The sequence below is a fragment of the Artemia sp. Qi Xiang Cuo genome, chromosome 18, assembly GCF_049724085.1.
Source record: "Artemia sp. Qi Xiang Cuo chromosome 18, ASM4972408v1, whole genome shotgun sequence".
Taxonomy (NCBI): Eukaryota; Metazoa; Arthropoda; class Branchiopoda; order Anostraca; family Artemiidae; genus Artemia; species Artemia sp. Qi Xiang Cuo.
The window spans coordinates 52,083,746-52,098,192 of NC_142811.1; the positions used below are offsets into that span (position 1 = coordinate 52,083,746).

A 14,447-nucleotide genomic window follows, 5' to 3' on the forward strand; every position below is an offset into this window, starting at 1 on the left:
TCTTTTGCAAACATGTTTCATCATTCTGATCTGATCAGTGGCCTAAGAACAATGATGATTATATCATCAAAGTTCTCTCATCATTGTTCTATATGGCAGAACAGTGGCGTCATTCACAGTTGTTGCTAACATCAGTGAGCTGTAAGATCTTTGAACGAAAATAAGTTAAAAGAACGGAAATCTTTGCAGAAAGATTTGAGACCTTAGATGTAAAATGTTAGTGCGAAAAAACCGGCCTAATTCCTTGCGACAAAGGGATTGAATTTAGGCCCCGATTGTTCCTATACCTAGTTTTAACCATTCCTTTGTCACAAGGCTTGGATGAATATTTTGAGAAAACTATCATAAAATCCGGTTTAGTTCTTTAAATCCTTCAGTTGAATTATGTTTCATCTTCTCCTTCCTTTAAAGTCAAGAGACTTCAGAGACTTCAAGAGACTTCAAGAGACTTCAAGGGGGATGATTCGTAATTTCGACTGCCGTTTTGTTTAACTAAGTTTCATTTCGGGCAACTTATGATATTATTAATCAACTCTCCTCCAAAGCTCTTGAGTAATATTCACAAGAATTATTTTTGTCTGTGTTCTTTTTTTTTACCAGTAAAAAAATATTTTGAAATTGGTCTCCCAAACACATAGATCAAATACAGCCTTCTCCTATTACTGCAATATCTTTGAAACAATCGTATAAAACTACATTGTTCGCAATCTTACTGTTCAGCAAATGTAGTACAAACATGCAAGATCAAAAGTATGTCCAAACTGTAATACATTTCACAGTTTATTAACTGCAGTTTCGGAACATCTCTGAAAATATTCTTGGATAAAACATGTAATATATGTCTATTGTATATACTATATATAATATATGCCTTGTAAAATTCAAAGTTATGTTCTTTTAACTATTTTAGTTTTCCTTACTTTATTTATGAGGATAGCAACTTAACGTCAAAAAAGGAAACAGCTGTGACTCTTTTGGAAAACTTGGAAATGCTTTCTATGCATGCAATCACTGCTTTGGTAAATAATTTTTTTTTTATATTTCTGACGTCAAGAGTCGAAATATATTTACTTTCGGTTACTTTCAAGCTTCAGACAAGGTCAGCAGAAACCGAAAGCTATTTGCTCTCATTTCATGGTAAAATTTTCATTATTGAAAAAGTTGGTATACAAACTTTTGACAGAATATTTTCCTGACGATATCTTTTGTTTCACTCAGCACGCTAATCATCCAAAAGCTTATTCTTTTGAAAATTATTTGTTTTTTTTAGTTTTCAAAAAGATTCAAAAATCAAAAAATTATACATTTTGGCAGAAAACGGAAATGATATGAAAACAAGGTTAAAAGAAGATTTTACTGGAGTATTTCCGCAATTCTTACTTTCCTCTCTCCCTTAAACCAACACTAAAATGGTATATCAGTTTATATTTTACATTTTCCTAAAATATAGTACTTCTAGACTTCCTGCTCTCTTCAACAGAGAGAAAGCAATAATTCCCCAAAGTCTTTCAGATAATTGTCCTACTTGACTTTTACCTAGGATTTAATGAGGTGGTGTTATTATTTCACACAAGGGAGAGGGGGTAAAATCTAGGGGTGTTAATTTTCTTTAATTTTTTCAGAGGGGATATGTCTCAAAATCTAGAAAGGGAGGAAACAAAAATATAAGGGGTTAAATCTAGTGGTGTTATTATTTCACACAAGGGGGAGGGGGTAATATCTAGGGGTGTTAATTTTCATTAATTTTTTCAGAGGGGACATTTCTCAAAATCTAGAAAGGGAGGAAACAAAAATATAAGGAGTTAAATATACCCCCCAATTGACGCCACTGTACAGAGACAAGGAACATATGACTAAAAAATTTTCAGCCATTTTTGAGCAGCTTTCTCTGTGCGGATCAAAGACTTGGATAAGCAAAGAAAAACGAGATAAATCAAAGACTAAACATAACTTCACAAAATAACTACTGCTGCTCATATAGGAGGACTTGAATAAAATATATCAGTAATCATAGAAACTTGGTTGGAGGGTGTAAATACATAGTCTTCTTTTAAAATCTACATTTTATTGATTGCCAAAATGTTTACAGTGGGCATTGAACTTTCAAAAGTGTATTGTCCTTTTCTCTTCTACCTACCCCCAGGCCTGGATTTAAATCTTTGGCACCCCTAGTCCCAAGCATTTTGGTACCCCTAGGCCCAAGCAATTTTTTCGGGGAGATACAGAAATTTACGGGTAAATCTTTTAAAATTGGGGGATAGTCGAAGGCCTGAACAGAAGTCAATTGGTGAGAGATGAGTCAAAAGTAATGCAAGTGAGAGGTGATACCAAGCTCTCAAATGCATTCGTGGGAGACATTTGACAGTTTGTAAGTGGCCAGGGAATTCCTGTGTTATTTAAAAATCCCTTTTCTGTGAACAGGCAGAGCAGCAGCAAAGTGCACCGGCCCTGTAGGCCTATGCGTAAATCCTAGCCTGCCTACTCCCATGCTTCAGATCAAAAATGGGCTCCGAATTCATTGTTTAGGGCTTCATTATGTTGTTAGCACTCCTAAAATCTGGATACTTTTTAAATTGTGTAGATTTGTTCAAAATTTCTTTTTGCAAGTATGAATATTTTCGTATCAATCAGGGCAGAGTCACCAAACTATCAAAATATTCAGCTCAGCAACAACTGATAAATATTTTTATTCAAGTTTAAAGTCGTCCGACTTTGATCAAATTGGCAGCATTGTCCAGAAACCTCAATTTCGTTGCCAAAATGCACTTCTTCGGCTTAGTTCAAGGTATGGAAATGCTATTGCTCAACTCAACAAGGAGAAACAGGAAGAACTGATCGAAGTATTTGGAAAACTGCAAAATAAAGGACTGCAAGTAGATGTACAAACAGTCATGAGGTAAAAGATTATTTTCGAGGTCGTTTCGAGGTATTTCGAGGTCGTTAAAACTCCTACTTCATATAATTAAAAGAGAAAAAAGGTAGTTAGATGTGGTCTATTTCTGTTTTAAAAATGAGTTTGAAGGTTCGGTACTCCTGTACTAAACGACAATGCATACCAGTCACATACAGTCACATACCAGTCACATACAGTCACATACAGTCACATACAGTTATATACGACAATGCATACCAGTCACAAAATAGACCGAGACGCGTGATGAAAAACAGGTTTACGCTGGATTGTGGGATATGAACAAAGGCAAGAACTATATTTAAACTGTTGTTTTTTGGGGTTTAGGGGGGGGGGAGAAGGGACCTAGGTTAGGTTACGTATTTAATATATGCTATACTTTAACCCCCCCCCCCTAATGTGCAAATATGTTGCCCAAAGATTGCGTCAAGTACAGGAGTACCAAAGGTTCTTATGTATTTTATCCACCACACTCAAGTTTTTGGTCTTGGTAGAACCTGTTCCTTTCTGTATTTTAGTATGTATTCAGCGATAATCAGCTTAGCCCGAGAGAGATTAAGTACAATGTATGAAACTTTAATTAAATATTTTATATACAGAGTTGGTATTTGGGTTAGGTTAGAAACCGTTTAATATAATGCGTTCTAGGCAGCCTGATTTCCATGATTCTCTGTTGTAGTTTCCATAATTTAGTTACTGAAGTATTACATTATCATCATATTTAGGTAGCCTATATTTCATTAGAATTAACTTCACTTCTTGAGTGCGGTGGCTATGATACATAAGTGCCAGTACAGCTTCAATTCAATTTATTTATTTTTTGTAAAGTACTCTCGCAAGCATATTAAAATATGTCGGTACTGATGCATTATGCGGACACCGCGAAGCAATTCAAGTTTGGTTGATGCTAATGAAATAAAATAAAATAGGATGAATATATAATAGTTTAGAAACAATTTTGGGCTATATATTTGCACATTAGGGGTGGGGGAAAGGTGGGGGTAGAGCATAGCATATATTAGATACGTAACCTAACCTAACCTATGTACCTTTTCCCTCTTAAACCCCAAAAAACAATCGTTTAATTATTGAGAAACCACGCTTTGCCATCAATTTATCTAACAAATCACCCGTTGTCTGCTAATGAAATAATCGTTTGACAGGTTTCAAGTCGGGTTTCCTTGATACAGTATATAGCAGTGTCCGCATAATGCACAAGTACCAATATGTCTTATCTTTAAAAGGATAAAAAGCCCATGTTTTTAAAAACTGGGTCGGCTAAGGTTTAAGGTTAAAATCTAGACAACCAAGGAAACCAAAGAGAGACACCCGACCCGGCCTTTATTAAAACCTGTTCGGTGATTTCGTGAGAAGTATTAAGCCTATAAAAAAGTTAAAGCATTTTTGAGTTTGACAATCATATAACATAGCAATTGCATGTGTTTCATTTTACTATTCGCTATCATAATATCTGAACAGAGAATTTTATTAAAACATTTTTAAAACAAATTTTTAAAACGAATTTCTTAAAAAACAAATGCACATCAATAAACCCTTTAATTCTTGAGGCATTACGAAAATAATTTTCACAAGACAGCAAATTGGAATGAAACAAAACTAAATTAACCCGCTGTTATTTTTGGGCTTAAGCAATCGTTTAATAATATAATAATAATAATAATAATAATAATAATAATAATAATAATAATAATAATAATAATAATAATAATAATAATAATAATAATAATGATAATAATAATAATAATAATAATAATAATAATAATAATAATAATAATAATAATAATAATAAGGGTTTTTTATTTAGATCAAACAAATAAATAAATCAACCACCAGAAGCAAACTTGTTTAGGCTATACACTAGGGTGGTCACAAAAAATCAATGTTGGAATTTTTTTTTGAGGGGACCCCCCTAAAAGCTGCCAATTGGCTAAGAATTGAGATTGGTGAAGTTTAAGCTCAATCGGATAAGGTTAACCCGTACCTCATCAAGGTTGAATTTTTAACTTTTTATAAAAATGGATTTTTTTTAATAAAATACCTAACAATATTGCAAGATTTAATTACATCTGCTGTCCAAATTTTGCTTTATTTATTTTCTCAATTGGTACATAAAAAAGAGTGTAGTTAAAACTGTTTTCAAAGTAAATACAGCAACAATCCAAATTGAAAATGATGGATTTAGGAGATAAGAAAAGGAAAAAGGTATAAAGAACAAGAAGAAATAATGTTCAAAATTTTATTATTTAGAATGTGAAAAAGAAAGCATTATAAAAGAAAGAAGTACAATTAATTATCAGATTAAGGTGGTAATGGCTTAGATAACGTGGCTTTTGAAGAGTCAAGAAATATTTTTCGACATTCCGATACAACTTGTAACAGAAACTGACTTTGTTCTTCGTCTTTTGTCAAACAGGAATTGAAGTCTTGGATTAATTTTACCCCTCTTTCAGCTGAGTCATTGACAACCTTAAAACCGTTCACTATTTTTTTTGCTTTTAAGTAATTTGCATTTTTACACCATACATCAGGATCCGTATTTAAAAATTCTGTATCAATTTCAAATCTTTTGAAAAAATTTAGAGTTCGATGAGAAACAAAAAAATCAATATCTTTGTCCAATAAATTATCCACTTGATGGAGACTGAGTTTTGCTTTCACATCCCTATTATCACATGTTTTTTCACCAATTGGAATTAATTGTAGACTTTTTACAGCCATGCTTGTTTTCACACTTTTATCTACATTTTCATTGAAGAAAGAAAATGCGACTTGCTCAGAATTGAGGTCAAACAAATGATTTATCATTTTAGACAGTGCCTTGTCTGCAAGTTCCTTATCGATTTCTCTATATTTTACAAGAGATTTTTAAAATTGTAGGTGTTGGTCGGAGGCCAAAGTGGGCTTGGGGGCGTTGAACCACGCTTTTACATAAATGTTTATTAAAAATAAACAAATGTCAGTGATAGTTTTTTCTTCTAAATTTGTTAATGTAAATTTATCCCAGAAAAGATATATTTTGATACAATAAATGGCCTTTGCCATCCATCTAGCGTGATGAATGGCACCAGGTAGTTTGAAAAAAGTGTCTTTTGGGGGAGTACGTCCTAAAACAATTAACGAAAGTTGAATAAACTCTTTGTAATCATCCCTTGGCTGTTGGTTTTTTAATTGTTCCATAAGAAAAATTGATATTTCATCTGAATTCCCCATTTTATGTCTAATTTTCTTATGTTCAATAGCAGTTTTGTATTTTGTCTTGTCTAACTTCGACCATCCAGTCTGAAACTTTTTAAAAATATTTGGGTGGGGGCCAGTAGTTGTGCCCATTTTTAAATCAAAAACTGATTTGAGAATAATTTCGAAAATATGGCTGCGACATGCTAAATAAAGAGGATTTTTCTCTAATAATTGCTCCAACAAAACGCAGGTTCCGTTGAGGCGACCAGTATTTACCGCAGTGGTATCAAAACACATTGCCTGGATTTTCTCAACTGCTCCCCACTGTTCAACTGCTGCAAATACAGCTTTTGCCTGAGTAATTCCCATACCATTTTCAAGCTGAGGAACTCCTATCAACTGTTCTTCATCCCCACAACTAATCAAAACCGCTACCCTTTCTATATTTTCTTTACCCAAAATATCTGGAAGTAATTTTCCGTCCCAGGGCAAAACAGATCCTTCTAAATTGTAATTTTTGAATCTACGTTTGATAAGTTCAGTCCTTTGTTTTCGGAATAGTTGTCTGCGAAGTCGTATTACACTTCTACTTATAATTAAATTATGTGAGTCAAAACCTAACGTCTCTGCAGTAGCTGATATTATTCGAACTGGGTCTGTATAAGAAATACTACATCTATCTAACAATAAAGATAATTTTTCTGTTATAATCTCTTCACTTCCTCTAGCGTACTTCTTTTTCTTTTATTTCTGGTTCTCCATCCTCTGTGTCGGGAAGATTCCCCTCCATCTCTTCTTGTTCCTCTTCTGTTGATGTGCTGCTTGCTGAAGATTCCAGTTGTGCAATGAAATTTACATCTTCAAAAAAAAAGGAAAAAACTCATTAAACGGTAACAAGCAATAAGCAAAGCCCTCACGGAATAGGTATCAAATCAAATAATCTCAAGAGAAAAAGAATAGGAAAACGTGAAAGAAAGAGAGAAAAACTCTACTAACCTAATTCGTTTTGTGATTTTTCCAATCTCGCCATCTCGCTGCTCGTCTCTTTTCTCTTCGTTGTTCTGCGTTCACAAAATTCATGTCAACGCCTCCCATGCAGCCCGGACGTCCTTTTTTTCTCTGGAGTAACAAAAACTGCTTGTCTTCTTCAACAGTGTTTGTTAATGCATCCTGATGAGCAATATCAAAGAGGTCATCATGGGTTGACTTGAAAGCTTCTACGTTTTTATTTTGAGCTGTGCTTTTAGATCTGTTAGCGTTTTTTTGTAGTTTTCTCCACTCTTCGTACAGTTTTTCAAGCTTGTCAACACAATCTTTAAAGTGTTTGGTTGGTATCTTAGCTTTCTCCAAAAAAATGACAACTTCCTGTATTGTAAGTCTTGCAGCTTCTCTGGTGTTCAATTTCACTTGCCGTACATTATAAAATAAGCTGCGTAAAACTTGACAATTAGAGGGTAATTTACTGCCAGTGATTTGATGAGACATGTGGCCAATCAAATACACCATTTATTTCTTCCTTGAACTCGAACCCGAACGACCAAGGCTCGTTGACGGTGTAGAAGACATGGTCCCTCAAACGTTACAAGAAAAAGCTCACTAGAAGAGCGTTGTTTAATAAGGTTCACTGTTTGAAAACCAAACGTTAAATGAAGCCCTATAATAAAGTAAAATTAAAATAAAAAGCTGGAATATTATAATCTGACAGGTAAAAATAAAAAGTTAAAAAAAAACAGAAATAAAGATATAATAGTAAGATAAAACAATTAATAATTTAATAAAATGAAAATAGACACGACAGCAGAGTAACAGATAGTAGATATCTTCAAATATAAGCGTTTTAACAAAAAAGTGGTTGGAGTAAAACTTGATGATAGTAACATTTCCTATGAAATGAATTAAGAATAAAATTTCTAGGATAAATAGTTTTTATTTTATCAGGAAAAAACGGCTATTTTGTGCAAAAAAATCGTTTTTTTCACGTTTAATCTCGATGAGGCACGGGTTAACATTATCCGATTGAGCTAAAACTTTCCAAATCTTATTTTCTAGACCAATGGCAAATATTAAGGAGGTCCTGCCGGCATTATAACGAAAATATGTTTTTACCTTATACCTTGTTACCACCCTACTATACACCCTTCCAAAAAAAACCCTGATATATACATCGCTATCAACAACGTAAAAAAAAAAAAATTAATTAAAAAAAAAAAAAAGCACGGCACAACCTCCTCTAAATTGGTGCAGCTCCTAAAATAAAAAACCAAACTATAACTAATTATCGCCGTTCTCTCATTACCACCCTCACGCAACCACAATAAAAAATAACCAAAATACAACTGAGAGACCACTCAAGAGAAAATCTCTAAGAAATATTATACTCACCAAAACACTAGATTTTAACCTACTCCTTAAACTAGCAATATTTCCTTCAACTAATAATTCATTTGGTAAACTATTATATAACCCTGGTCCCACATGACGGATAGAGAAGATTGATCTTCGAGTTGAAGCCTGAGGTCGTCTTACCCGGGATGCTGTTCTGGTTGAGTATTCATGGACATTACATCCAGCCACGAACATTTGACCGAAACATTGTGGCAATAATCCACGCTCATATTTAAACAAAAACAAAGCTGAATAAAATTTAGAAACTCCGTGTAAAGGCAGAATATGTCGTTACACATATCTCCTTCTCACTGATGCACCTTTTTTTATCACCACAAAGCACTATAATAGCTGAGTTTTGCATCGCACGAAGCGGAAGTTGATGCGTCGGGAAAGTACTCAACCAAACGACTTTACAGTACAAAAGGTACGGGTGAACAGTAGAAAAATACAAAGACCTTATTACATCACAGGGGAAAAAGTTCTTCAGCTTTCTCATAATCCCAACATTCCTTGCAATCTTACTACTTAACAACTCTATATGGGGTTTACAACTTGAACATTCATCGATCAGGACACCAAGGTACTTGACAGTCTTTAGTCGCTGGATTGAAGTATCAACAAGTCTAAGCTCATTAATCCATGGATAATAATTGGGGTTTCTTCCGTAAACTAGAAACTGTGACTTATTGTTATTTAAACTCGGTTTGTTAGCTCTAGTCCATTTCCCAATTTGGTTCATACCCGTAATAAGCTTCTCCATGAGAGTAGAATGGCCCCTATTGACACGATCCCTCACCCCTGCTGCCATCTACAATTTAGTTTAATGCTGACGGGACATAATTTATTCAAGGATTATCGATCTGTTGTTGTTTGGCCACGTGTAATGACATGAGGGGTGATTTACATAATCGGCGGGGAAATTATTGATTCACGAAGGGGGAATTATGAAACATTATGGCTTCTTTAATCTTAGGTTTGAGGGATAAACGTTCTTTAGGTCAGAGAGAAAAATTAATACTCTATTTTTAAATAGGGCTTCATTGATCTTTAGTGTCAGGAATTATAAATGACATCACTTGGTATCTTGGAATTATGCGGGAGTCTAAAGAGATAGAAATTCTATTTTTAAATACAGCTTCATTGATTTACATAATCGGCGGGGAAATTATTGATTCACGAAGGGGGAATTAAGAAACATTGTGGCTTCTTTAATCTTAGGTCTGAGGGATAAACGTTCTTTAGGTCAGAGAGAAAAATAAATATTCTATTTTTAAATAGGGCTTCATTGATCGTTAGTGTCAGGAATTATAAATGACATCACTTGTTATCTTGGAATTATGTGGGAGTCTAAAGAGATAGAAATTCAATTTTTAAATACGGCTTCACGGAGCTTTAAGTCGGAGAGATAAATTGATATTCTAACGAAACCTTAATAGTTTAGCTAGGAAAATTTATGAGATGAAGAGATTAACGTAGGAAAGGGTTTCCTAGAAATTTGAAATGTGAAAGCACAGAGATGCCAAAAAACAAAAGGAACACGCACAAATTACTTTTAGGGGATTATTTGGGCGAAACGGTTTTAGACAGCTTATGGAATTATTTCGGCGAAACAGTTAGAGACGATGATTTAAAAGATGATTTAAAAGAAGATTTTAGAAGAGGTTTTGAGTGTGGTCGTTATAATACACAAGTTTCATTTTAACAGTGTTGTGAGGTCCCCTACCCCAAGCTCCCAAGAAGATAGGAAGTTCTACGTACGCGCGCGTACGTAGGTTAACCTAGCCTAACCTAACTTAACCCAGTCTTTTTGCATGTCTCTCACCTAACCTAAGCTAACCTAAGTGAAGCGTACGTAGGCTAACCTAACCTAACCTAGCCTAATCTAACCTAACTTAATCTAGTCTAACCTAACCTAACCATACTCGCCGGAAAAGCTTAGGTTAACCTATTATGAGCACTCATGATAAGTTAACCTAACCTAACCTAACTTAAACATGTAGGAATGTTTCTATTTATTTATTAATATTTATTTATACCTAACCTAACCTATTGTTTTGAAGATTAGATGAATGAGTTTGAACGATTGTCTTTAATAATAGAACGATTCACTCATTTTCTAATTAAAAAATTTGATGGGTAAATCCATGTGACAAAAGGAGCTAAAATTTAGTTTAAAATTAGAAAAGAACTTTAAATTTTTAATCTCTTTGAGAAAAAAACAGAACTGAAGTGGAGTCTTTTTATTTTCTTGGAAAAATTAGAAGAGAACTTTGAATTTTTTATGTCTTTGAGGAATTATGAACTGAAGTGGAAGCTTATTTCATTTCATTTGTAAAATTCAGAATTGAGCTAACTTTTTTCACTTCTTTAATAAAATTCAGAGGAGAACTTGAACATTTTGCACTTCTTCGAGAAAACTCAGAATTAAAGTGATGCTCCTTATCTTCATGTCGAATATTCAAATCAAAGTATAACTTTTTCTATCTTCCATGAAAAATTTGGAACAGAACTTTAAATTTTTCATCTCTTTGCAAAAAATCGGTAGTGAACTTAAGAAAATTAGAATTAAAGTGAAACTTTTTATTTTTACTGGAAAATAATCACAAACATAGTATAACTTGTTCTGTCTTCTAGGGAAAAATTTAGAAATGGACTTTAAATTCTTTATTTCTTTGAGAATTTAATAACTGAGGTGAAAGGTTTATTAATTTTCATGGTTAAAATTCAGACTTGAGTTAACTTTTTTCTCTTCTTTAAGAAAATTCAGAAGAGAACTTGAAAAATTTGCACTTCTTCGAGAAAACTCAGAATTAAATTGGAGTTCCTTATCTTCATGTTGAATATTCATAATCAATGTATAACTTTTTCTATATTCTATAAAAAATTTTAAACATAACTTTACATTTTTAATCTCTTTGAGAAAAATCAAAACTGAATTTAGGAAAAATTATAAATAATGTGAAACTTTTGATCTTCATGGAAAACAATCGTAGTCATAGTATTACTTTTTCTATCTTCTATGAAAAATTTGGAACAGAACTTTAAATTTTTCATCTCTTGCAAAAAATCGGTAGTGAACTTAAGAAAATTAGAATTAAAGTGAAACTTTTTATCTTCACTGGAAAATAATCACAATCATAGTATAACTTTTCCTATCTTCTACAGAAAAATTTAGAACTGGACTTTAAATTTTTTATGTTTTTGAGAAATTAAGAACTGAAGTGGAAGGTTCTTTCATTTTCATTAGTAAAATTCAGACTTGAGTTAACTTTTTTCTCTTCTTTAAGAAAATTCAGAAGAGAACTTGAACAATTTGCACTTCTTCGATAAAACTCAGAATTAAATTGGAGTTCCTTATCTTCATGTTGAATATTCACAATCAATGTATAACTTTTTCTATCTTCTATTAAAAATTTGGAACAGAACTTTAAATTTTTCATCTCTTTGAGAAAAATCAGAACTGAACTTAAGAAAAATTATAAATAATGTGAAACTTTTGATCTTCATGGAAAACAATCGCAGTCATAGTATTACTTTTTCTATCTTCCATCTAAAAATTTAGAATAGAACTTTAAATTTCTTTATTTCTTTGGGGAACTTAAAACTGAGGTGGAAGATTTTTATTTTCTCTGGAGAAATTAGAATTGAAGTGTGTTCTTTGGTAAAGTTCAGAAGAGAACTTGAACTTTTCTTCACTTCGTTGAGAAAATTTAAATTGAACTGGAACTTTTTATCTTCCGTAAAAATATTCACAAGTATGGTATTACTTTTTCTATCTTCCACCGAAAAATTTAGAATTGGACTATAAATTTCTTTATGTCTTTTGTGAAATAAAGAATTGAAGTGGAAGATTTTTATTTTCTCTGTAGAAATTAGAATTGAATTGTGTTCTTTGTTAAAGTTCAGTAGAGAACATGAACTTTTCTCCTCTTCATTGAGAAAATTTTAAATTGAACAAGAAATTTTATATTATTTTGTGCAAATAGAAATGATCAATAACTTATTTCATTTTCATTGAGAAAATTCAGAATCGAAGTTGAACTTTTCTTCTCCCGGGAAAATATTTGGAACGGAACTTTAAATTTGACTCTTTGAGAAAGGTCGGAATTGAATTTAAGAAAATTTAGAATTAAAGAGAAACTTTTTATCTCCATGGAAAATAATCACAATCATAGCATAACTTTTCCTATCTTCTACAGAAAAATTTAGAAGTGAACTTTAAATTATTTAAGTCTTGGTGAACTTAAAACTGAAGTGGAAGCTTTTTATTTTCTCTGGTGAAATTAGAAGTGAATTGTGTTCTTTGGTAAAATTCAGAAGAGATCTTGAACTTTTCTATCTTCTATGAAACATTGAGTCTGCTATTAGTATCTTTATCTCTAAAAATTCAATTTTTCTTTCATCTCTGACCTTTTTAATAGATATTCTTAACGTTTGACGTTCTAGCATACCCTAAAATAATGAAGACTTAACAAAATAACGCATAAAATATTTTTAATGAAATAATGAGATGTAGAATATTAATATAAAAATACTTTAAATGCATTATTACACATTATTAGTACACTTGCGCTTCACTTTCCGTCAATTAATCTTTATATTCATTGATGAGATTGTCTGCTAATGTCCTTTTTATTCTGCCTGTGATTTCACTGTCTATTCTCACATTATTTTTACATAGATGTCAGTTCTGGCAGGTAGACATGATATGATTTCTTACACTAGTGCAGCAGTAGGCCTTTCTTTTATTCTTTGCTTTCATTTGAATAGTAATACCAAAACGATGGGAATAGGATCTATCAATAGGTATCGTGCTACCAGAACTGTAAGCAAGGAGTTGTCCCCGATCATCGACAATTATTTTTAAGTTGGCATCCTCCTTTAGCACTATCATCTCTGGTGCTCTCACTCTCGCATATCCACCTTGAGAAATTTTGAATGATTTCGATAGTCCAAAGAAATCTAACTTCTCGCTGTCATGACAACGCATGCATACATTACCAATAGTGTTACCGCTTGCACTCGTTTCATAGTTCAGGTATTTCTCCTTTTCAGCATTCAATACGACAATGATTTTATCATGTGCACATACGTTCGTCGAATAATTCATCCTTACTTTTTTACAGATATGAATTGTGTGTTTATCCTTCCACTGCGTAAGAAATACTGATTTAATGCAAGCAATAAACTAGGTAGTGTCGATAACCTGCCATAGAGTACCAGTGGGAAAGCCGCGTCGTGTCCATGAACAAGCACAAAGTACGATTGGCAGAGCCGTAAGTATATTTCGTGTCATTTCAGGATTTAAGAAAATTAGAATTAAAGTGAAACTTTTTATCTTCACTGGAAAATAATCACAATCATAGTATAACTTTTCCTATCTTCTATGGAAAAGTTTAGAACTGGACTTTAAATTTTTTATGTCTTGGTGAACTTAAAACTGACGTGGAAGCTTTTTATTTTGTCTGGTGAAATTAGAATTGAATTGTGTTCTTTGGTAAAATTCTGAAGAGAACTTGAACTTTCTTAACTTCTATGAAAAATTTGGAACAGTATTTTAAATTTTTTCATCTGTTTGAGAAAAATCTGAACTGAAGTAGGAAATTTTTATATTTATTTTGGGAAAAAAGAAATGATCAATAACTTATTTCATTTTCACTGAGGAAATTCAGAAACGAAGTTGAACTTTTCTTCTCCCGGGGAAATATTTAGAACAGAACTTAAAATTTGACTCTTTGAGAAAGGTTGGAACTGAATTGAAGATAATTTAGAATTAAAGTGAAACTTTTTATCTTCATGGAAAATAATGGAAACTTTTCCTATCTTCTACGGAAAAATTTAGAAGTGAACCTAAAATTTTTTATGTCTTGGTGAACTTAAAACTGACGTGGAAGCTTTCTATTTTCTCTGGTGAAATTAGAATTGATCAGTAACTTATTTCATTTTCATT

General features: G+C 32.6%; 1 protein-coding gene across 1 annotated transcript in view; it reads left to right on the top strand.

The window, feature by feature from the left end:
• The window catches only part of LOC148941628 (uncharacterized), a 135,092-nt gene that overhangs the window by 77,812 nt on the left and 42,833 nt on the right, over window positions 1-14,447 (top strand). Inside the window, exon 4 of the mRNA XM_089104351.1 lies at window positions 2,696-2,896. Within this exon, the coding sequence (XP_088960477.1) occupies window positions 2,696-2,896 (201 nt within the window). The remainder of the gene's footprint in view (window positions 1-2,695; window positions 2,897-14,447) is intronic.